The sequence below is a fragment of the Cebus imitator genome, unplaced genomic scaffold, assembly GCF_001604975.1.
Source record: "Cebus imitator isolate Cc_AM_T3 unplaced genomic scaffold, Cebus_imitator-1.0 Scaffold400, whole genome shotgun sequence".
Taxonomy (NCBI): domain Eukaryota; kingdom Metazoa; phylum Chordata; class Mammalia; order Primates; family Cebidae; genus Cebus; species Cebus imitator.
The window spans coordinates 1,767,100-1,789,322 of NW_016107715.1; the positions used below are offsets into that span (position 1 = coordinate 1,767,100).

General features: G+C 37.2%; 1 protein-coding gene across 10 annotated transcripts in view; it reads left to right on the forward strand.

The window, feature by feature from the left end:
- NKAIN2 (sodium/potassium transporting ATPase interacting 2) overlaps positions 1–21,428 on the forward strand; it is a 1,029,496-nt gene extending 1,008,068 nt beyond the window's left edge. For 5 of the 10 annotated variants that reach the window (XR_005196898.1, XR_001819114.2, XR_005196899.1 and 2 more), the window contains 3 exons: positions 14,181–14,262; positions 14,878–14,965; positions 19,022–21,428. Coding sequence is in view for 5 of the 10 variants with exons in the window: in XM_037731456.1 (XP_037587384.1) it covers positions 14,181–14,262; positions 19,022–19,031 (92 nt within the window). In the remaining 5 variants the exon portion in view is untranslated. Of the gene's footprint in view, positions 1–14,180; positions 14,267–14,877; positions 14,966–19,021 lie in introns of those variants that run through there. The other 5 variants (XM_037731456.1, XM_017508801.2, XM_017508800.2 and 2 more) reach the window with 2 other exon arrangements.
- The last annotated feature ends 795 nt before the right edge of the window (positions 21,429–22,223 follow it).

A 22,223-nucleotide genomic window follows, 5' to 3' on the forward strand; every position in this document is an offset into this window, starting at 1 on the left:
TATGAAGAAATATATACTATGCAGAAACTATAGACAATACAGATAAACAAAAAAGGAAAATTAAAATAACCCCATAATTCTGAGTTCTGATTCTCAGTTCAAATTTTGGTATATTATGTGTCTGCCTGGCTTCCTTCCTTCCTTCCTCCTTCCCTCCCTCCCTCCATCTCTTCCTTCCTCCCTTCCTGCCTTTCTCCTTTCATCTTCCTTCCTTTCTGCCTCCCTCCCTCCCTTCCTCCATTCCTCCCCTCCTTCCTTCCTTCCTTCCCTTTTTCCTCTCTTTCATCCTCTCTTCTTTCCTTCCTTTCCTCTTATCTATCTATCTATCTACCTATTATATAGCTGTCATTCCTCCCATCTGTTAGGGCCATATTCATGCTGTTTTGTGGTCAGAACTTTGTTTCATGTTTATAAATCACTCTCCAAACATAACCTACATGGGACAATTAGAAGTTCAGAAAAGGTGCCAAGTTCTTGGGTACCAAGTTGACAGAGAGAGTTGTGAGAACAATATGTTTATTTTACTTATCTAGTATCATACTGAAGCAATCAAATAAAATGTAGCATATTCTTAGTATCTTAACTAATTTATCTTCTTTTTATAACATTTGTCTTAGGAATTTGATGGTGACTGAGTAAAAAAATTTTGTCCAATCTGCCAATTTCCCACTAAACCCAAACTTGTTACTTCTTTCCTCTTCTCTGAACAGGATCACAAAGCCTGAAGGCCCAGGCTTTGCATGCCACTAATCTCTCGCTATGTCTACATGGAGAATCCTAGTGGGGCTAAGGTGAAAAAAGGTGCCATCTTTCACCTTTGCTTCCCATTACCCCCACCCAAAGCACAGAAGTTCTGCATTTATTTTATTTTATATGCTTTCTGTTCTGCTTGTGATTTGTTTTGAACTATGAGTCGTACAAGGTTTAAAATGATGGAAACCTGCCTACTGCTCTATTTCAGCACTTTAATTTTATAGGCTCATAAAGATTAAATGACTTGCCTAAAGTCACTGAGCTCACTCGTGAACTTCCAACATTCAAATACAGTACACGCTGACTCACTCAGTTTGGAAGAATATTTAGAGGAGTCATTAGGATCCATGCCTGCCTTGTTCCCTGCTATGTCTTTATCATCTACCATATCCCCAACCTAGAAGAGGACTCAGGAAGTATTTGCAAAATACATGAGTGAATCAGTTGGATCTCCACAAACATTTCCTGACCTATATGGAAACTTCTAAGGAAACGTGACAACTCCTTAGACTTCAATGTATTCTAAGTAAATGAATAATTTGAATAAAACACCTGTCATTTTCTAAATAAGAGGAAAAAAGATGTGCTGCCATATACAAAACTAAGTGATCAACACCTGAGGCAGAGGTTCCATATGAATTTTCCTCCCGTCAATCATATTCAGTTCCCTATTAGTGACAACAGCATTCTCCAACAGTGATACATGTAATGATTTCCACATTGTCTCCCCAGATTGCTGAGCACTGGTTTGTTTTTCAGCCTACTGTTAAATTGCTCCCTCTTGTGATCATCTAAGAGAAAACACATAAACTGTATTTTTAAATTTGGATAATCAGGTCAAAACTGAGTGATTCTTCAACAATCACTTCTTATTTTCTCTCTTTTCTCATAATATCTCCTCCGTTTACTGTATTGCTTTTCACTCATAAACACACACACACACAATTTTCATCTTTAAATAAATATGACATTTCCAAGTCAATAATATGAGGGGAAAGAAACTGTTGCATTATCTTTCTGTGTTAGTTAAAAACAATCAGAACTTTGTTTCTAAAAAGCAATATAAAGGTAACGATATTCAGATAAGCAAAGGAGGGCCTTTAACTGGGGTGAAACAAAAGAGGTATTTTTTATGCAAAGAATATTTCCGGCAGGGTGAACTGAAGTTTCCCAGCAGATGAAGAATACTAATGCTGTTTTAACAGCCTTAATAGAAAAGAAAGTTATGTGACTTCAAGGAGGAAAAAGTAGTGACATTTACAGAAATGACTGAACGGGAACCTTTGATTTTGCTGACTCTGCTTCTTCCCGTGATACAGACCCCCACAGCCCACCTGCAATGGGTGTCCTGAATTAGCTTCCTCACCATCTCTCTACCTGCTCATGGATAATGACATGATAAAGAAAGGACCCAAGTCATAGAAAACTGGGGTGATTTTTGCAGCAGGATGTTGACATACGCTTTTACAAAATAAAATCACTGGGATTCTTTAGTCCCATCTCCCAAGAACAACAGCAAGACAAAGAGCTGGCACAGGAAAATGAAGTCTCTTTAAAAGCCCTCCAAATCAGAGACATGCTGAGAAGATGACATTCACAGTTGGCTTGATGAATGATGTTGGCGTGTGCCCACTTCCTTACATCCAGTTGTGTTTTAGTTTTGGAAGTGGCATCTCATAGAAACAGAAGGCTGGGCTCAGAGATCTCCTTCTTAATAGCAGGAGGACTAAGAAACACTGGATCTCTAAGGATGGCTACGAGGTATGCAGAACAAAAACATCTGAGCAAAGAGCCTTACATCTAGCTACTGAAAGAGTGCCTTGGAAATAAGGGAGCTGGAGGCAACCCCTCAATTCTGTGTGACATATAAATGAGGCTGCTCTGGCAGAAGATACTCTGGGAGGCCTCCACTATGATTTGGTTGGTGTTGTGTGGCAGGGAGTGAAAGAGAAACAAACCTAAAGCTCATAGGAGGTGTGGATTGTTTAAATAATAGGAAGTAATTAGACTGAAGACAAAAATCAGTGATGGCATTTTATAATTATGATTAAAGTTTAATTTCCTTTGGTGCTAAAATCTTATTTAAAACATTTACCGGCAAAGGAAATTAGGATGTTACTATCAAGAGGCATAGAGTGCTTCTGGGAATCTATGCCTATTATCACTTGAAAATTAGGTTAGGGCCGAAGTGGGAATTTCAATTCATTTTTGTGTATAATAAATGGTGACCAGACCTCAGAGTCAACGGGGTTGGCAGGAACGGACAGTGTAACACTTGCATTTGTTTCTTTGTTTGTATAGGGTTAACTGCAAATGTTTTCAACAAAAGAGAGTAGTTTATACATTAACAATCCTAATACAAAATGGAAATTGGATATGGATTGCTGCCTTTGTAACTAATGAAGCTGATGTTAAAGAAATTCCCAAGAGTGTCACTGCGAAGGGAAGCACACGGTCATACATCCATACACCTTCACCACTGGATTAAATAGAACAGGGGACAGTATTTCTGTTGGCTCCAAACCTGTCACCCTAACTCTGTCTCCAAGGCCCCAACTTTTTCATCATTCTGTTTTCCCACTCATGCCACAGTTTCCGATTGCCATTTTCAGCAGCCAATCTTTTTGGAAACTCATTTAGTAGAATCAATGCCTAATGGTAACAACCAAATGCAGATAACTCCTTTACACTAATTTTTCCATTCACTGTGCCTTTGTGGATTTGCTCATTTTAAATATTATATTGCTAACATTCGTATGCAAACTAATCCCAGAAATATGCAACTGTGTATAATCATAAAGTTATAAGCAATATTGGCGGTCACCTACTTTAATTCCCTAATTTTGCAGCTGAGGAAATGGACACTCGAATTGACTTGCTCAAAGTTAAACATCATTTAGAGGCAGAACTGGGGGCAGAGCATAGATGTCCAGATTCTAAGTATACTTTCCATGTCATTTCACTATGATACCTGAGACACATTCTTTTAGCAAATATTTACTGAGCAACCACTGGATGGTAGGCAGTGTGTTGCTATTAGGGATAAAGCAGGGAACCAAACAGATACCATCTTTGCCTTATGGCACCTACAATCCAGTACACAATTTACAAGAGAAACAGAAATTACAATAAAGCATGATGAAAGTTCAGACAAGGAAAGCGGATGGGGGTGCCATGGGAATGATTCCAAAAGGATCTCATGCAGTTTTGAAGATAAGGAAATTCTTCCCTGAAGACAGGACGATTCAGCTGAAACCTAAGGGATAAATCAGAGGACTATGTAGCACTTAACAAAAATAGGCATGCCTTTTTCAAAAGGCTCTACTTTTCGTCTTCATATTGACCAAAAGTACACCATAATTTACACCAGAATGATTGTAAGTGCTTTTAATGAACTCCATATACCAAATCTAGTTTCAGCTTTCCCAAATACCAATAGAAATGTTAGAGTAACCATGGGACATTGTCTTTCCTGAAATTGCTACTGTTGTTCTAAGAAGATGATTAATTTAGGCCCAGGAGTTTTGTGATTTTCATTTCTGGAGGCTGTAAAATGATACAAAGATTATGTTAGCAAAGATTACAAGGCAAAGAATATTTCTCTAATAGGTGATTACAGAACGTGTTTTATTTTTTATTTCCCTAAATATGCATATGTTAATGTACCCACAACCCTAATTTAAAATCCTGCATTTAAGTGGGCTGTGGATTCTAAATATATTCTGGATATCAGCTGAGAAGGCATACCCAATCATGTCTAACGAGCTCACCTATAGCTTATAATAACTGCTCCTTCCAATTTCATCTGAAAGACATGTCATATATAATTGAAACCAATTCTAACAGAGGAGAACAAAACAAAGACTGGAAAATCTAATCCATCCAAATGGCATGCCACAAAGTGAGCCCAGGCACATTTAAGGTGAAGTTGGCCTAGCTATTTCATCATAATCTTCATCACAGACTTCTCTACATTTATTGAAAGCATCAAAAGATACCAGATTCATAATTTTCTGACTCAAGCTTTATAGTTTCTCCGCCCTGTTAGTTCTCATCTCCCTCATCACCACTCCCTTCATCTGCCACCTTCATTCCCTTCATCGTGGATCACCTTCGTTATTGGTGGAAAGAGGCTTCTCTAAGATCCCTAGTTCTGAAATGTTCTGGCTGACTGTAAACACCTGTCTATTCTTTTCCCTTGTTCCCCTGCTTCCCTCTTGGAAAAAGTTTTCTTCACCCTTATTTGGGAGCTTCCCTCCACTAGAATCTTGTGTTATTCTCATGCTTTGGGTCTTCCTACTCATTAGCTATCTCCAGGATTAGCAAAGCAGTGTTCTCGTTAGCACCCTTGGTTTCCTTCCTTGCTTGCACTTCGTTTATGCTTGGATTTTTGACATCTGTGTCTGACAATGCCCAGGTTCAATTTCTCCGCTTCTAATCTTGCGTGGTTGCTCATTGCTGGAGAAAGTAACCAAACCCAACAGCAAATGTGTGCTTGCTACACTCAGCTGGGTGTTGTCTCCTGCTCAACCGTGCTTTTATTCTTCTGCATTTGACAAAGTGGCACCCTGGCGACGGGATCTGTTCTACACCTTTCCAGGATCCTTAAACCAAATACTGAAACCTGAGAAAATCAAATCTATCACAACAGAAACGTCTTTGATTTTCCCTCAAGTGCCTCAGCAAATCTCTGTACTGGCAATTATTCTTTGCTCTTCCTGCAACCCTGTCCGAATCTGAGAGGAACAGGTAAGCTTCTCCTCTACAAAGTAATCCATCCCCCAAGCTTTGGCTTGTCATTCTGCCTGACCCAGGACACTGAGCTCTCGGTGTTTTCATTCCTGACTATTCATTGGACAGTTCCTTTTGCGTACATATGTGGCAAAGCCTCATAGATCACAGACAAGGCCAGCCCCAGATTCCCTGTGTTCTCTCTGATAATATACAAGGCCATTTCCAAAAGGATTCAAAATATGGAAATTCAGTTTTATATTTTTAAAAATATAAATTAACTTACTTTTTTCTACATTATGTCACACAGGCTATTCCTGTTGCTTGTCAAATCACAGTTAACCAACTAAGTGGGCATGTGACAGCTCTCCATAGACGTCCCTCTGGTCTCCTCAGCTTCCGTGGTTGTCCTATACATTTTTGTCACTCTATACAAAATTGTAATAAACTCTAATGCAAAGTTCCCTCTGTTGAGCCTTATCCCCATCTATTCTCCTATCCTTGGAAATGCTAATTATCTCAGAAAATGGCCTATGTGTGCATTTTAAAGCATAATTCCAATTATTTCTTTTGTGTAAATCCTTTTTGAAAAGAGATGAGATCCCAAACCTACTCATAGTGTATTTTTAATATACATGCTTCTATGGATTACACACATATGACACCTGATTCTCTCAATAACCCTACGAAGCTGAAGTTGTTTTATTATCTTCACTTCACAGAGGAAGAAATAAGGTTCAGAGCAATTGTGACCTTATTATGGGTACAATGCTGGTAAGATGTAAAGGCACAACCTGGGCACAGGTCTTCTGACTCCAAAACCCCCAGTCTTTATGCTACCAAACAGATTCTACAATGATGTATCAAGTAGTGGCATTATGATATATCAAGTAGTGGCATTATGCTATATCAAGTGCTGGCATTATATTATTAAAAGACTATCTAATAACAAGATCCTGGTCTCAGCAGAAACCCATCATGTGTTTCTTAAAATCTCACCTAAGATACCACCCTCACTGAGAATTAGCAGATACAAACAAGAACTACACAAAATAGTTTATCAAGTGGAACTTATGTCTCATTTTTTATTAGGCCTTTAGAACCAAAAGCTTAAAGTGGTTTTTCAACTAACTAACGATATACTTTATTTATTGTGATGCTATTATAGTTATTGCTTTTCACTTTCATTTTTTAGCATGCGTGAATGTGTTACCAAGCTTAAACTATTAAAGATCTGTTTCTGATACAGGTAAGAAGGAAAGTGAAAAATAAAACCCTAAAGCCCTGAGAAAGCATATTTGATGAAGCATCTGCAGTGATTTAGCCAATAAGTCTCATTACATTCCATTTGTGCTTTGCCTGCTAGAAGCCTTCTGTGGTTTAACACTCTAGTGACCTCTCAGGCAACAACAGCCTAAACTACCTCTTCCTGTGAAGGATTGTATTTTCCTTATCAGGAAAAAGAAAAAAGAGTTCGAGTTCATCCAGGGATTTTAGCCCAAACTGAACACCTCAAGCTCACCATAGTCAGTTTGAATTCCTGTCACCAAGTAGATCTTACTGAAAGAAAGGTGGTTCTTTACAATTTGGCTTATGGTTCACCATGTTTTAAGTTCCTTTTGTGTAGGTGGAGCTAAGTACTCTTGGAATTCATACCGATGGAAATAAGGGGAAGATGCTCTATTTTCATAGACCCTATTAATTTCCTTTAATATTTAGAAAAACTCATTGAAAGACATAAAATACTTTAGTGTCTTTCTGTGAGTTATTCTAAATATTTAGGCTTAGCTTTCTATGAACTACCTTTTTAAATTTCCCTTCATGGTTTTTTACAGCTCTGTCTCCAAAAGGGAGTATGTTGACTAGTGGCTTTGTCAGTAATAACCAACGGACAATTTTATATTACAATACCTCATTGCCATCATATATTTAATAAAGCAGTTTCAAGTTTGCTGAACTCAGTGTTCATGATTAAAAGGTTTTAATAAAAGAAAGGCTCAACATATTATTGCAAGAGGTGAGCCTTTCTTTTATTTAAACCTTTAAATCAAGGGTGAATATTTATTCAAAAAACTTTTTTTTTTTATTTTTAATTTCTTTTTTTTTTTTTAAGAGACGGGGTTTAATCATGTTGGCCAGGCTGGTCTCAAACTCCTGACTTCAGGTGATCCTCCTGCCTCGGCCTCCCAAAGTGCTGGAATTACAAGCGTGAGCCACCATGTCTGGCCCCTCGAAAAGCATTTTTATCTTGCTTGGTAATTTCTAAGTTCCACTATTATTAATGTTATTAAATCACAGTTATTAAATTGATATGGCACTTAACTAATTTAAAATAATTGCACCTATAATCATTAAAGTATATCTACTAACCTCACCCAGAGGTCAATAGATGTAAACATACCCATACTGCAGATAAAATGAAGGCAAAAAGAAAATGCTGAACACTAGTGATTAAGAAGTGCAATTTTTTTTCACCTTATGTCCATTTGTGTGCCTCTGTTTAGGGTCCTGTAAACTGACCAGAGAGAAAACAATGTTCTTCATGCCAGTTACCAAGATTTGTAACACTTGATAGCATTCATCATATTTGAAACTGGGGGAAAGTTTTTGAACACGGGGGAAAGGGAGGGAAAAAAAGGTTCAAATGTCTGTACTCATTTTGATGCTAATGCACATCCTAACCTCTTTCTTTTCACTCCTCTTGGCCAAAGAGGATGCAGTGGTGGTTTCTTCCTACTGTTATCCAAAAAGTTTCTTTTGCATATCTCACAGTACCCAGGTAACAACTCTGTAGATTGTCTATAAAAAGTCTTCTCTTTATTATCAATCAAGGTCTTAGCAATCAGCCAAATTTCACTTGGAAGCTTTACCGGCATCTTCCATGCTCCAGTCAATTGCCTTATTTTCCTTTACAGCCTAATGGGTCTAAGAGTTTATTTGGTAAATACCTATTGAGTATCTTCCATGAGACAGACACTGTTCTGGGTTCAGAGGCTAGTAAACAGTAGAAAACAGTAAATTTCATGTAGCTTGTATTACAGTAGTGGAGGAAATCAACAAATAAACAAGTAGATTTATACATCAGATAGACATAGGTTGCAATGAAGTAAAATAAAGCTGAGTGTGGAGAAGGAAATTCATCTCTAACATCCCAGCAAGTTCTAAATTTCCCTTGCACTAATTAGAGTTACATTTCCCTTTTCCCAAGCACCTCTTCACCTAGATGTACCACTTATAACCTAAATACTACATTTCCAAAAGAACGCCAAACACCAACTCCGTTCTGGCACTATTTTTCTTTAAAAGCAGCAATATGCCCTGGCAAACAAATTTCTGATAATCAACTTTGACCCTTTTCATAGGCCCTATTAATTTCCTTTAATATTTAGAAAAACTCATTGAAAGACATCAGACACTTTAGTTTCTTTCAATGAGTTCTCCCATGTTCAAAAACTTACCTTGACGTATGTTTTCTATCTCTTTGTCCATTTATCTTAAATTCATTGACATCTTTCCTTTCTCATTCTCCTAATTCTAATTTAGGCTTTTGGTAATTCCTGTTTGTCTTTCACATTTCCTATTAAGCATTGAAGTAACACAAACAATATGCCAAGTTGCTAGAATGAAAACATCTCTCATATCTTTAAAAAACATCATTGTTATCAGAGTCAGACAAGATGGGGATGAGAATATAAATATTTTTTTAGAAGAAAGGACTGTTTAAATGCTTTTTTGGTGTTCTGCATAAATTATCAGACACAAAGCACATGAACTAAATCTTGAAGAATACTACCTTCTTAAGATGCATTACAAAAAAAAATACCACATTGGCAGCTATCACTGGCAAATTTGGCAAAGGTAGTTTCTGCATAAGTCATTGTTCATATCCAAATATTTATACAGTACTATATCAAGGAAGAATCTAATACTGTACATTCTTACAGTATTAGATGGGAATAAGATAAAGAGCAAATTTTCCAGAAAGAACAGAGTAAAAGATGCTGGAGAACAAATAACAAAAGGAGGAATCTTCAACCAACAGAGAACTCAAAGCAAAAACTCAAAACTTTTATACATTAATAATTTAGAAAAAAAATCAAAAATGTGATTTGATGCTTTTGATCACTGTTGATAACATTCCACAAATGTACTAGAAGGCTTAAGTCAAATGCAGAAATCTCTTTTTAAATATACTTACAATGGCAATAGAATGCCTGGTTTCTAGTCTTATCCTCAGCTATTGTGTGGCCTCAAGATAAAACTCTATAAATCTGTATTTATTTGTAAAATTCAGATAATTATTCCTACCAACCTCATAGTAATGTTGTGAAGGTAAATGATATCACTTGAAAGAGCTGCATGAACTATTAAATATTTTGCAATTATTGGGAATTTAGTTTATTTTTAAGGATGTAAGGAGATTCTAGATTGATAGAAGTAACTGTTTTCTAAATAATGCAGAGATGAGCTATTACTATAACATCTAGCTGCCATCAGAATTATCTGGACAAAGATCTGTCAAACGTTTTATGACTCTTATTGCTCAGAAAATTTTAGAATATGCTGTAGTCTCTTTAGAACCTGAATAAATATCATTATATAAAGGAAACTGAAAACAGAACAAAGTTCTATTATAGGTATCTTAAAAATGCAAGTAACCCCAATTATTCAATATTTGACAGAAAAAAATACCTCTACTTCTCTGTCTATGTGGCACCCCAAAAAGTTCTATTTGTGGTTGAAGAACCCTTCCGTAAATGGTGGAAGATCAACTCTCTCTATGCTGACCACATAATCTTAACTGTAATGGTTGGTTGGATCCAGTTGATTCCTATTCCTCTCCCTGGGGTTTGTAGGAAGATATCCAAAGAATTTCTGAGAAGAAGTACACATGGAAATTGACTTTACACAAACTCCTTGGCTGTAAACTCAAGCATGTAGGTAAAATAAACTACAGAAAACATGCCCTCTGCTTCTAATTTAAATATGAATGCCCCCTCACAAGTGAAATGGTAAAAATCCAGCTGGTTACATCCAGAGCTGCTTCTTTTCTCATCTTGGTTCTGGGTCACCTTCTGTTGTAACTTCTTCCATACCCAGGCATCAGCATGGTCAGAATAATCAGAATGATCACAGTCCTTCCGTCAGAGCTTTAGTGCTATCCTCCTTAATCTGGGAAATGTAAGCCAGCTCTCCTCACCTACCCTGTAAACAAATTAATTAAATATTTCAAAACAGTGGCAATGATAATAACAATAACAGCAGCAGCAATAAAAATACTAATAAACCTGAGTTTGACTTGGATCCCAATTTCAGTGGAGACCTTACTGTTTCTCTCTGCCCTGATCTTGACCTACTGTAACCCACTCTCCACTGCTATGGTAGAGCCCATCCTACTGTAAGGGAAGCTCAGAGCAGTGAAGCTCTGACTCTGTGAATGCCTCTCAGAAAACTAGTCCTTAATTCAGTCTCATTGTCCACAAGAGCCCATTCGGATAAACAGGAATTTAGACACTATCTGCAACAAATACCCAGTCTTAAACTACACACACAAACATACACACACACACACACACACACACACACACACACTATATTCACTCTTGTCACCCAGGTGGAGTGCAATGGTGCAGTCTCGGCTCACTGTTACCTCTGCCTCCCGGGTTCAAGTGATTCTCCTGCCTCAGCCTCCTGAGTAGCTGGGATTCCAGTTGCCTGCCACCACGCCCAGTTAATTTTTGTATTTTTAGTAGAGATGGGATTTCACCATGTTGGCCAGGCTGTTCTTGTACTGCTGACCTTGGTGATCCATCCGCCTCGGCCTCCCAAAGTGCTGGGATTACAGGTGTGAAATTACAGAAGAATATTACAGAAGAATTATTACATAGTTCTTCTGGTACTGTTTATATTAGCTAAGGTACAATGTAGAAGATAATAGAGGCAGTGTAAAAGACAAAAGAGGATCATACTCTTTTATCCATCTTCTGTAAAATACTTGCTATAGTTCTGTAGTTGTCCCAAGTTAAGAATTTTCTGTCTTCTCTTTCTGCTACATTGCATGGCTTAGAATTATAAAGAAATCTTGAATTTTTTGACGGGCTCTTAATTTTCTTCTTTTATACCATATGTCTCATCCAGGACTCTGCATTCCTTATTTTATCCTCATACCAATTATATGAGATTAATATGATAATTCCTATTTTAAGAGATACTGAGTTGTTTCTCTCATGTCACATAGCTGGCAAAAGGACAGAGCAGAATTTAAATCCTGGTCCTTCTAATATCAGGGTATCTGTTCCTGTCATTATACCCTTGCTCTTTGGATGAGAAGAGACATTCTGCCTGGGTAAAAGGGTTTCCCATGCGTAAAAGAAATGCACTGTCATGCCGTAAAAAGTTCTGGTGGAATCTTAAATGCATGTTACTAGGTGAAAGAAGCCAGTCAGAAAGGGCTGCATGCTGTATGAGTCCAATGACATGACATCCTGTAGAAGGCAAAATATAGATATAAAGACAGTGAAAAGATCAGTGGTTGCCAGGGGTTGGGGGAGGAAGGGATGATTAGGAAGAGCACAGGTGAGTTTTAGGGTGGTGAAACCATTATGATACTGTAATGGTAGATACATGTCACACATTCGTCAAAACCCATAGAATGTATAACACCAAGAATAAACATTAATGTAAACTATGGGCTTTGGGCGATGATGATGTGTCAGTGTAGGTTCACTGATTGTAATAAATGTGCCATTCTAGTGTCAGAGATTGATATGGGAGGAGGTTGTGTTTGTGTGGGGGCAGAAAATATACAGCAATTCTCTATACTTTCTCCTGCATTTTTCTGTGAATCTAAAACTGCTCTAAAAAAAATAAGGTCTTTTTGTAAGAGAAAACAAAGGATTTGCCCACTACACAGACATCATTGACTTTATGTCACTTTGCACCCTGCTCCAATTTCTATCTATAGTACCCCAAATATTAATCAGAGAACAACAACTAGACAAAGTAAGCAATAGAAGGAGATGCTAAAAAAAGTAAAGGTGTCCTAGGGCGTTCTGATTGTCTGTTTCACTTTCTCTCCCCTTCCTCTTTTCTATCTTGTTGGCCTCGTGTCATTTTGTTTCTTTTATCTCCACTCTTAAACCTCTTTATTCACAAATGGAAAAGAAAAAACAAAAACTAAACTTTTTCACGGTGCTTTTAGAATTGACTGTTCCAGTTACCATTGCTGCCAAAACTGAGTGGTATTACGCTCACACGTTCTGTGGGTTAATAACTCAGACAGGCACAGAGGGCCCGGCTTGCCTCTGTTCTCTGATGTCAGAAACCAGAACTGGGAAGATTCTAAGACTGAGCTGACTCAACAGTGACGGTCTAGAATCATTTGAAGGAAACTTGTCCAACCCAAAGCCCACAGGCCACATGCAGCCCAGGATGGCTTTGACTGCGTCCTAAAACAAATTTGTAAACTTTTTAAAAACATTATGAGACATTTGGCATTTTTTTTTAGTTCATCAGCTATCATTAGTATTAGTGTGTTTTATGTGTGACCCAAGACCATTCTTCTTCTTCCAATGTGGCTCAGGGAAGCCAAAAGACTGGACACCTCTGATTTAAAGCTATTTTCTTTCCCACGCCTGGGTTTAGATGCTGGCTATCAGCTGATATGTCAGTTATTCTGTTACTGAAACACTTATCCATAGGTCCTCCATTGATCTTTCCATGTGGGCTAGCTTGGGCTTCCTTGTGGCATCATGGCTGTGTTCCAAGAGAGAACAACCCAAAAGAGCAAAAGTGCATGACACTTTCATGACCTAGCCTTAGAAACCCCATAGTGTCATTGATAGCATAGTCAAATCTTCCAGAAAGGTCTACCAGTGTTCAACAGGAAGAGACATATACTCAAACCATTGTATGGGAGGAATGTCAAAATCACATTGTAAAAACATGTAAAATAGGAGATACTATTGCTGCCATTTTTGAAAATATAATCTGCCACATAATATATATATTAGATTATATATATTTTGAAAATATAATCTGCCACATAATAAGATTATATAATATAATCTTATTATATATTATTGTATCTTAAATAGCTAAGTATGTACTGAATTTGAATATTTGGTTAGATTGTTCCAAATCTTTACCTCTGATTATCCGTTTCAGATTGTAAGCCACATTTGGCAGGGACTGCAATGTCACGTTCATTTACATCACCTCTACCATAGCACCTTGTGCTTGACAACCATAACATGCAATATTATTACTAGCACTGCAATCGCTGATAGATACTTGCACTTGAGTGGTCATTATTTATATTTATATGCTATAGCATTGTGTAACATGTCACAGAAAATCTACACTAACCAAAAAGGCATATAGCATCTCTATTGTGTAAATAAATTCATTATTTCTGTTAGGTCTCGGTTGCTTGAGAATAGTGCATCATTTTTTCTACCAAGTGAATACATTTTTGTAAAGCAATAATGAATCTTACAATGAGTTGGAGAGGAGGGAGTGGCAGAATCACTACCTTAAAAGAACTATTATTTCTTTCATTTTTTTTTCTGAACAATTAGTTGCTTTTAATAGTTTAATAGACTGTTATTAATAAAAGGTCATCTTTGTGGAGCCTTGATCATGAATATTTCTCTCTTCTGAAAATCTAACTAATGAAGACAATTGTCTCTTTTCAGTTGATTTCATAGGTGGCTTTGACTCTTATGGCTATCAAGGGCCTCAAAAGACATCTCATTTACAACTACAGCCTATGTACATGTAAGTATTTTTCTTGGAAGGTGTTCTTCTGGGGTACTAAAGATAATCAAGTAACTGTATCATGATACAAGATTGATGGCATGCAGCTTTTGTTCAGTTATATACTTACAGTATTCTTTCTATTAATATTGTTTTGGCTAGGATAATTTTGATAACATTTTTCCTTGTATTTTTCTTATTTGACTTATAAGAAATGCCATTTCTAAAGTTACCTTTAATCTTACGTATCACCTACAAGTCTCAAAATCCTATGTTAGTTATCTACCACTTCTTTGATTGCCAAAAAGTTGTATTTTTTGAAAATGATATAACAATGTAAGCAGTTAAAGGTAACTATATATAAACCATATATTTAGTTTCATTTTACAATGGTTGTCCTGGCATAATTAGTACTCTCAAAAGAGTTCTCATTTAAATGATAAATAATAGGATCACCCTAGTTATATGTAGTGTTTAAAAAATTCAAAAACTGAGTAATACACTTTCTCTATCATTTTTCTAATGTAAAAGTGGAAATGAACTGGAGCATTAACACTGAAACTTACCGAACCCTTAACTCTAGCACTCAAGAGAGCAGACATACAATCAGAGCCTGATTTTTATATCTGTGTTTAGGCAAATTCCCTTGGATAACAACTGATAACAAATTCTATATATCAGCATCAAGTGATATGCTGAATTGCAAGCGAAGATCAAATAGAAAGTAAGATTCCAATTCATTTTAAAATGTGAACTTCTCTTTGAAGATATGTGTTTGTTGTCCTTGTCCTCCACCATTGAATCATTTTGCCTTTTAATATCTTCAGCGTGTAGGATAATAAATGGAGTTTGGGAGTAAGTATTTCTCCTCCAAAGAGATTAGTCTTTAAACACCCCCTTTTTAAACTCTCTTTAAAAAAAAGAATAATCTTGCACCATGCCTGTCTTTTTCTTTGAGTCCCTTGTAGTTCTCTGAAATCATTTGCTAATGGCATCCATAAAACAGATTTTAGCAGTTCAGAAACCAACCAATACTTTGCTTCATTTGAAGTTCTGCACAGCGTATGACATATTTCTTTTTTTACATTCTCACAATCACTGCCCTAATTCATGCAATGTATGACCTTTGGTCTCTGTCATTTCAGAAACCTCTATTGTATCCTCCATGTGGCTGCCAAATTAATCTTCCTAAAGTACTGCGCTGGTGATTTCACTTTCCTGCCTCAAAGCTATCAAGCAGTCCCTATTACCTACTAAAAAATCTCAATTCCTTACTATAGCCTGCAAGTCTACTCTGACCTGGCCCCCAATAGTCTGTTGAAACAGTATCTCTTCTCTTCAACTCTTAATGACCTTTGAGTCCCAACCATAAGCAGGTGATGCTGGAGATGTTAGGGAAATGTAGTAATGAATGAGAGCTAGCCCTGTCCTCCTGAAGCTTGAGACCATAAACAGTCTGATAGCTCCCCTTAGCCATTTTCTAGCCAGAGTAGAACTCTTGTCTTATCCAAATATGATATGTATTTTTCCAATGGTTTCTAGTGTTCTCTTGACACCAAACATCACCTTTTTTTCCCAAATTCTACTCTTTGAAACCCCACTATCCTTTGAATTTTATCTTAAGATATATTCCTTTATGAAACACTTCTTAATCTTTTCTCCTCTAATATTTATCTTTTATTTCTTTCACCATGTACTACAGGTATTTGCTATGCATGCCATACCTTCCCTATCCTCCCAGAAAAATTCTTGATAGCTACAACAACAAAAATGATCAATCCTTCACACTCTTTACCATTCTTCTCAAGAGTTTATGTAACATTCTATAAAGTGTTCTATTTAAAAAGGCAGAGCAATCAGGAGTAGTGGTTAAGATGACCCGCTGAAGGCATGCTCTCTGAGATTAAATTATCTGCAACCATGGGCACGTAACTTTGTTTGAATAGCTTTATTTAATCTCACCAAGCCTAAGTTTCCTCACCTGGAAAATAGAGATAGCATACATACTTTATCTGATTGTTCTGAAATTAATATATATAAAGCACATGAAACACAGGGCATAACACATAGTAAGTGCTTAATAAACTAATTAGTGGAGAATAATGCTTATGTTAATCAACATCACTCATGAAAAGGCTGTATCAAGTCAGAAATGACATATACTATAAGTCATTCCTAAAAGATCTCCTCTGTAAACAGTACATTACATATAACAGGGGTCCCCTGGACCGCGAGTAGTCCTGGCCCATGGCCTGTTAGATGCTGAGCACGGACCAGGAGGTGAGCGGCAGGAGAGGGAGCATTACTGCCTGAGCTCTGCCTCCTGTCAGATCAGCGGCGGCATTACACTCTCATAGCAGTGTGAACCTTATTGTGAACTGCATGTGTGAGGGAGCTAGGTTTTGTGATCCTTATGAGAATCCAGTGCCTGATGATCTGAGGTAGAACAGTTTCATCCTGAAACCTTCCTCCTCAACCCCGGCCCATAGAAAAATTGTCTTCCACAAAACCAGTCTCTGGTGCCAAAAATGTTGGAGACTGCTGACATATAATATCAGCCCAAGTAACACGTAACAATATAGTTGTGCTCAAGAGTAGAATAAGGCCAGGCATGGTGGTTCGCACCTATAATCCCAGTACTTTGGGAGGCCAAGACAGGTAGATCAACTGAGGTCAGGAGTTCGAGACCAGTTTGGCCAACATGGTGAAACCCCATCTCTACTAAAAATATAAAAATTAGCCAGGCGTAGTGGTGCACACCTGTAATCCCAGTTACTCGGGAGGTTGAGGCTGGAGAATCGCGGGAACCTGGGAGGCAGAAGTTGCAGTGAGCCGAGATCACACCACTGGATTCCAGCCTGAGTGACAAAGTGAGACTCCATCTCAAAAAAAAAGAGTGAATAAAACATCTAAAAGGTTTATAATTGCTTGCTACTAATAATATCACATAATATTTTATTGTATTGATCAACATGAATGGTCATAAATATGATCAAGCTGTAATAAATTAGATATAATCTCTCATCTCTATAGATCAGCTGTGATAACATGAGAATGCTGATTGTATATAATTTATTATTTCAAATCAAGCATTTATAGTTCTAATGGGCTTTAAAGAAGAGACTCTACAAAGATAGATATCTTTGTCTAGAATTCAATTCCTTGAGAACAAAACTCCCCATCATTTTGTTAAAGAGAACACTTTAAATGCCAATAGTTATAAAAAATATGTTGTTTTCCTCTTTACTGCATGAGACTGGTAAAGTTGTGTCAGAGCTTTCAAGTCTCACTGGCCAATGAATAAGTTAAATGTTTCCTGGAATTCAAATTTAGGAAATTATGTATACTTAAGGAAATTATGTATAAAATTACTAGTCAGAATACTCCAATCATCCCTTTCACAAAACACCTCATAGGACACTGCAGATCCTAGAACACAGAAGTTTTATTTTACAGATGAGGAAACTGAAAACAAAAATCACACAACTTGTTAGTGATGCACCCAGGATTATCAACTGGTTTTCCTGACCCCTTCATTCAGTGTTCGTTCCAAATTATTGGATAGACTATGAGTCTGACCTGGTATCACATTCTATAAGTTTTAATTTGCTTGTTTGTATTCTTAACACTAACTTAGCCACTGCATTTCCACAGACAGCTGTGCCTCTCTCCTTTTTCTGCATTCTGTTTATTTCTTTTTTATTTTACATTATGCACTGTTGAATGAGGGCCTTTTCAACTTCACAGCCCACAAAACCAGTCGTCTGAGAGCCACCGTTTATTCAAATCTAATGAAAAACCAAAACTGACACACCTATAAACCTCATCACCTACTGAGAGGTAGAGAACTTAGCATCTCCTATGTCTTTATCATTTAGAGTGTAACTTCTGTCAACCTACCATAAATATGTCTTGTAAAGTAAGAGTAATTTAACTTCAGGGGCCAGTTCAAGCACCCTAACAATATTATATAGCAACTGGAAACAAAAGCTATTCTTGGAAGGAAAACAAATGTTGAAAAGTAATATGCACTTTTAGCTGTGAGACTCCCATTCTTCCCAGAAAATCTTCTGTGGCCAAGATCCTGGACAAAGTTTTGAAAACACGGCTGTAGCTGACCCACAGTCACAGCTGTGTTTCAGTTCCTGCAAACAATGCATAGACAGTCCTCTTCACTTAAGTTGGGTGACTGTTCTCGGTTTGTAATTTTTCAGATTTTGTATAACTAATCTAAAAGGGAAGATTTTAATTATATTTTTCTTACAGTTTGGTAAACCTTGTTGAAACAATGATAGCAATGAAGTTGCTGCATACACACACACACACACACACACACACACACACACACACACACACACATCCCATGTCTACAGTTTAATTTTTTAACAAAATAGCTGCTTTGACTACCAGGGACCTATGTGACTGTCAGAGCAAGTAGACATCTGATTGGGCTTCTGGCAATATAAGAATGTCCTATAATATATCAGACAGCATTTGAAAACATTGTATTTTTCGTGGCAGCCTAATTGCACAGAAATACATATTCATTTCATTTGTCCCTGGAAATAGATTCCAAATGACCAAAATTGGCCTCTCTATCCATGCAGTTGCGCTGAATAAAAAGAAAAGAAGAGGAAAATTATCTATTTAAAACCAATTTGGGCTTCTTTTTTGTTTGTTTGTTTGTTTGCTCTTGTGCTTGGAAAGGTGAGAAAAGGTGGTGAGCAACAGGCACCCGTCACTTTTCCCCTTGACTAAAAACATCTTTTCTCTCTCTTAGGTCAAAATAATACAGATGACTTCAGTATGTCAGCCCATGGACTTTTCAAAGATCTTTTTTCGCAGTGGCCTCCTGTATTTTATGAAGAGCAAGAAGCAACTGAGTTTAAATACATATACATATTAACAAAAGAAATACAAGCCTCTACATACACTCACACACACACACACGAGCACACACACACCAATTCCACTTGACCTCCTCTTTCTAACTGAAACAGACAAATATGCAGGACATGCCCATCTTGGATTTCCTGAAAGCAGGCTCCTTTCTCCCAGGCCTTTGGAAAGTTCAAAAGGAGATGTGTTGGTGCCCAATGGTTGCTGGACGTTGCTAACTCCTCTGCAGCCCAGCTGGTCGGCCTCTGTGAGCTGGGAAGTCATCCAGGGCACATTAGTTTGAGAGCTCTGTCTTCTGCACTCCATACATTTTGACAGCACCACGGCTATTTAGGCAATGTAATTGCAAAAACAAACAAAACATGCCATGATGACCTTGTACCCGAAATCCGAAATGACAGATTGTTTGCCCTAAAGGCTGTACCGTACATACTTGCCTTAACCCACCTACGTTGTGTGCCCAAGAATCTCAGTGCAGACAGCTCCAAGTCACTTCCTTTAGGCTAACACACTGCTATTAATTGTGAATGAGTTCAAGTCTGTGTGTTTCATGTCAAGGAACAAGACTGACTAGCTCAGCAGCTCCAGTGTGTCTGTATAAGAAAAGTACCAGCTGTCAGCAAAGTGCTTTACCATAGAGCCTCCGTGGTGGCCCAAAAAAGACAAGTAACAATAACAATGTTTGTCACCTTTATAATTCTAAAATATGGTCTTCTGATGGGGTTGGGGTGGGACAGAGGAAAACATTAATCTACTAAGCTTACTAGTCTATTGGAAGCAGAAAGCAGAAATGGCTTAACTCGCTGATTTTATTTATTGCACTCTAGGTGCTTTTATAAGTATCTACAATTGTCTTTTACTAACACAGAAACAGCTGTGGATTTCTATCAACAGAGGCCAACTGAATATGTATTAGCTATGTTTACTCTTTTATATCTAATTCAAATTGAAGACTCTATGTAGGTGAACTTTTTTTTCTAACTTCAGCATACAAGATTATTTTTGGGTGGGTGGGGGGAGCAATAGTTACCTTGGTGAAATATTTCAGATCTTTTTGTGGTATTTGGGGGATCTGTTGTGTGTTAGAGTGTATTTCAATCCTCCTGTATTATTGTGGCAGAAAAACTGTGCTGTTAACGTAGTTGGCAACAAGATGCCTTTGGAAACTTAATAGTAGGTCAATGTGTTTATGGAATATTTTGAACTCCTAGGAAATTTTGTTCTATATTTTAAAGCATTATTTGGTTTTCATTAGTGGAAAATATAATTAGCTCAGGCTTATCAGGAACTCAGATGAGTCATATTTTTTCTTGGATACACCTGAGACATTAAACTCAATTTTTTAAAACTAGCGCACCATCCTTCGTACAGTGAAATCCAGAAGCTACAAATTGGCATGGAGCAAGTATTTTTTCTTTGATTTCTATGAAGTTTCAGTTATTGGATTAAACTTCTTTGGACCTTAGCCTATTCAGATTTACATACACCAGTTCCATTACTGTGTTTGCATGGATGTCTGTAATATACACACACATCTACATTTGAAAATGATACAGGAACAAAAAGTTACCATTGGAACATAAGCTACAAAAAAAAATTCCAGCACTCATGGTTGAATTTTGTCAGTGGCTTGTATGTTTGTCCATACATACATGTATAAAATAAACAATCGCAGCCATGTCAGTGAAACCTCATATGATGCTTTTATAGTGACATGCATGTTTAATGTATGAGAAAAATATTTACCAATGTACTGTCCTTTGATTCCTAAAGTATAAATACTATACATGCCAGAAACTATTCTAATGTGACTTTTAATGTGACTATTAAAATGAGGTTTCACTATACATTCATGCTGTGATGAGATTTCACCTTATAGTACATGTATATGGGTACAGAAAATAAACCCTCATATTCCTGCTTTAAGTTATAGCCAAGTTTTCACCAAATCACAACTAACATCACCACCAAAATTTTAAAAAACAGTTGTTGACTACTAAAAAGTAATCAGTGGACAGGTCTTTTAAGGGAGCAGTAAGCACAGTAGTGTGATTATATCTGGGAAAACATCTAAAGTTGTACAGCTGTATCCTCCTCAAAATCCGGTGAAGAATGCTATTTTTCTAGGCTGAGCTTTTGTTATAAACCTAATATTCAGAAAGCAAGAGTTATGATCCTGATGTGTCCTTTTTTTTGCATTTGTTAATTCTGAATGTATTTTTAACAGAGTGATTTTTTTGACTTACTAGTGTAATTTGCATTTTAAAAATAAATGGAAAAATACTTAAGTTTCTGAGCCATCCCTGAAAACCCCTCCTGCTTCTCACAGTATATTTGCTTATGCCATTGAGTGGGAAACCCTATGAAATTTATATGAAGGCAACGCTGATATTTTATGTAGTGCAGGGATGTGTCAGCAGTGAAAAGAAATTGCCAGGTCATGGCATCATTTTTGCTGTCATAGGTAACAGGTACTTTCGTTATCTGCTAACACTGAGCGTTCTTTTAGAAGACTGCCTGCAATAGACATGCTGTCATTTGGAGAACGTCCCCTCCCAACCCCGCCCACCGCCTTCCACCTGGGATTTAGTTAGTATCAAGCTGACAGTTGACAGAGGTCACTATGTTTAAAACTCTTGGTTAATTTATAGGAAGAAGTTTTTTTAATATTATTTTTATAGGCCAAATTATTAAAATAATCTAAAATACTCATTTATTTCCAGTTTGATGACAGAATGTTTTGGTATTGTTATTCAAATATTGATATTCACCTCAATAGAAGACAATGTTGGGATAAAGCAGGCAAATAGGAAAGATTAACCCCTGGCATTAGCGATTGCAAAAACAACATTTCAGCTGAAGTTCATTGTATGTACCTAAGGATTGAGGGCAGCAGGCACAGGCTGCTCCAGGTGCAGGCCATGTCAGGCACAGGGTTGTGTCCTTTCTCCCACTGCACAAAGGCACACACCAGCCCCCTTCAGTCAAAAAGCTGCAGTGGACTGAAGACACAAAAGGCTTCGAGGCCATGTTACAAGAAGCTAAAGATAAACTTGTAGTCTTTGATGTCTCTGCCACATGGA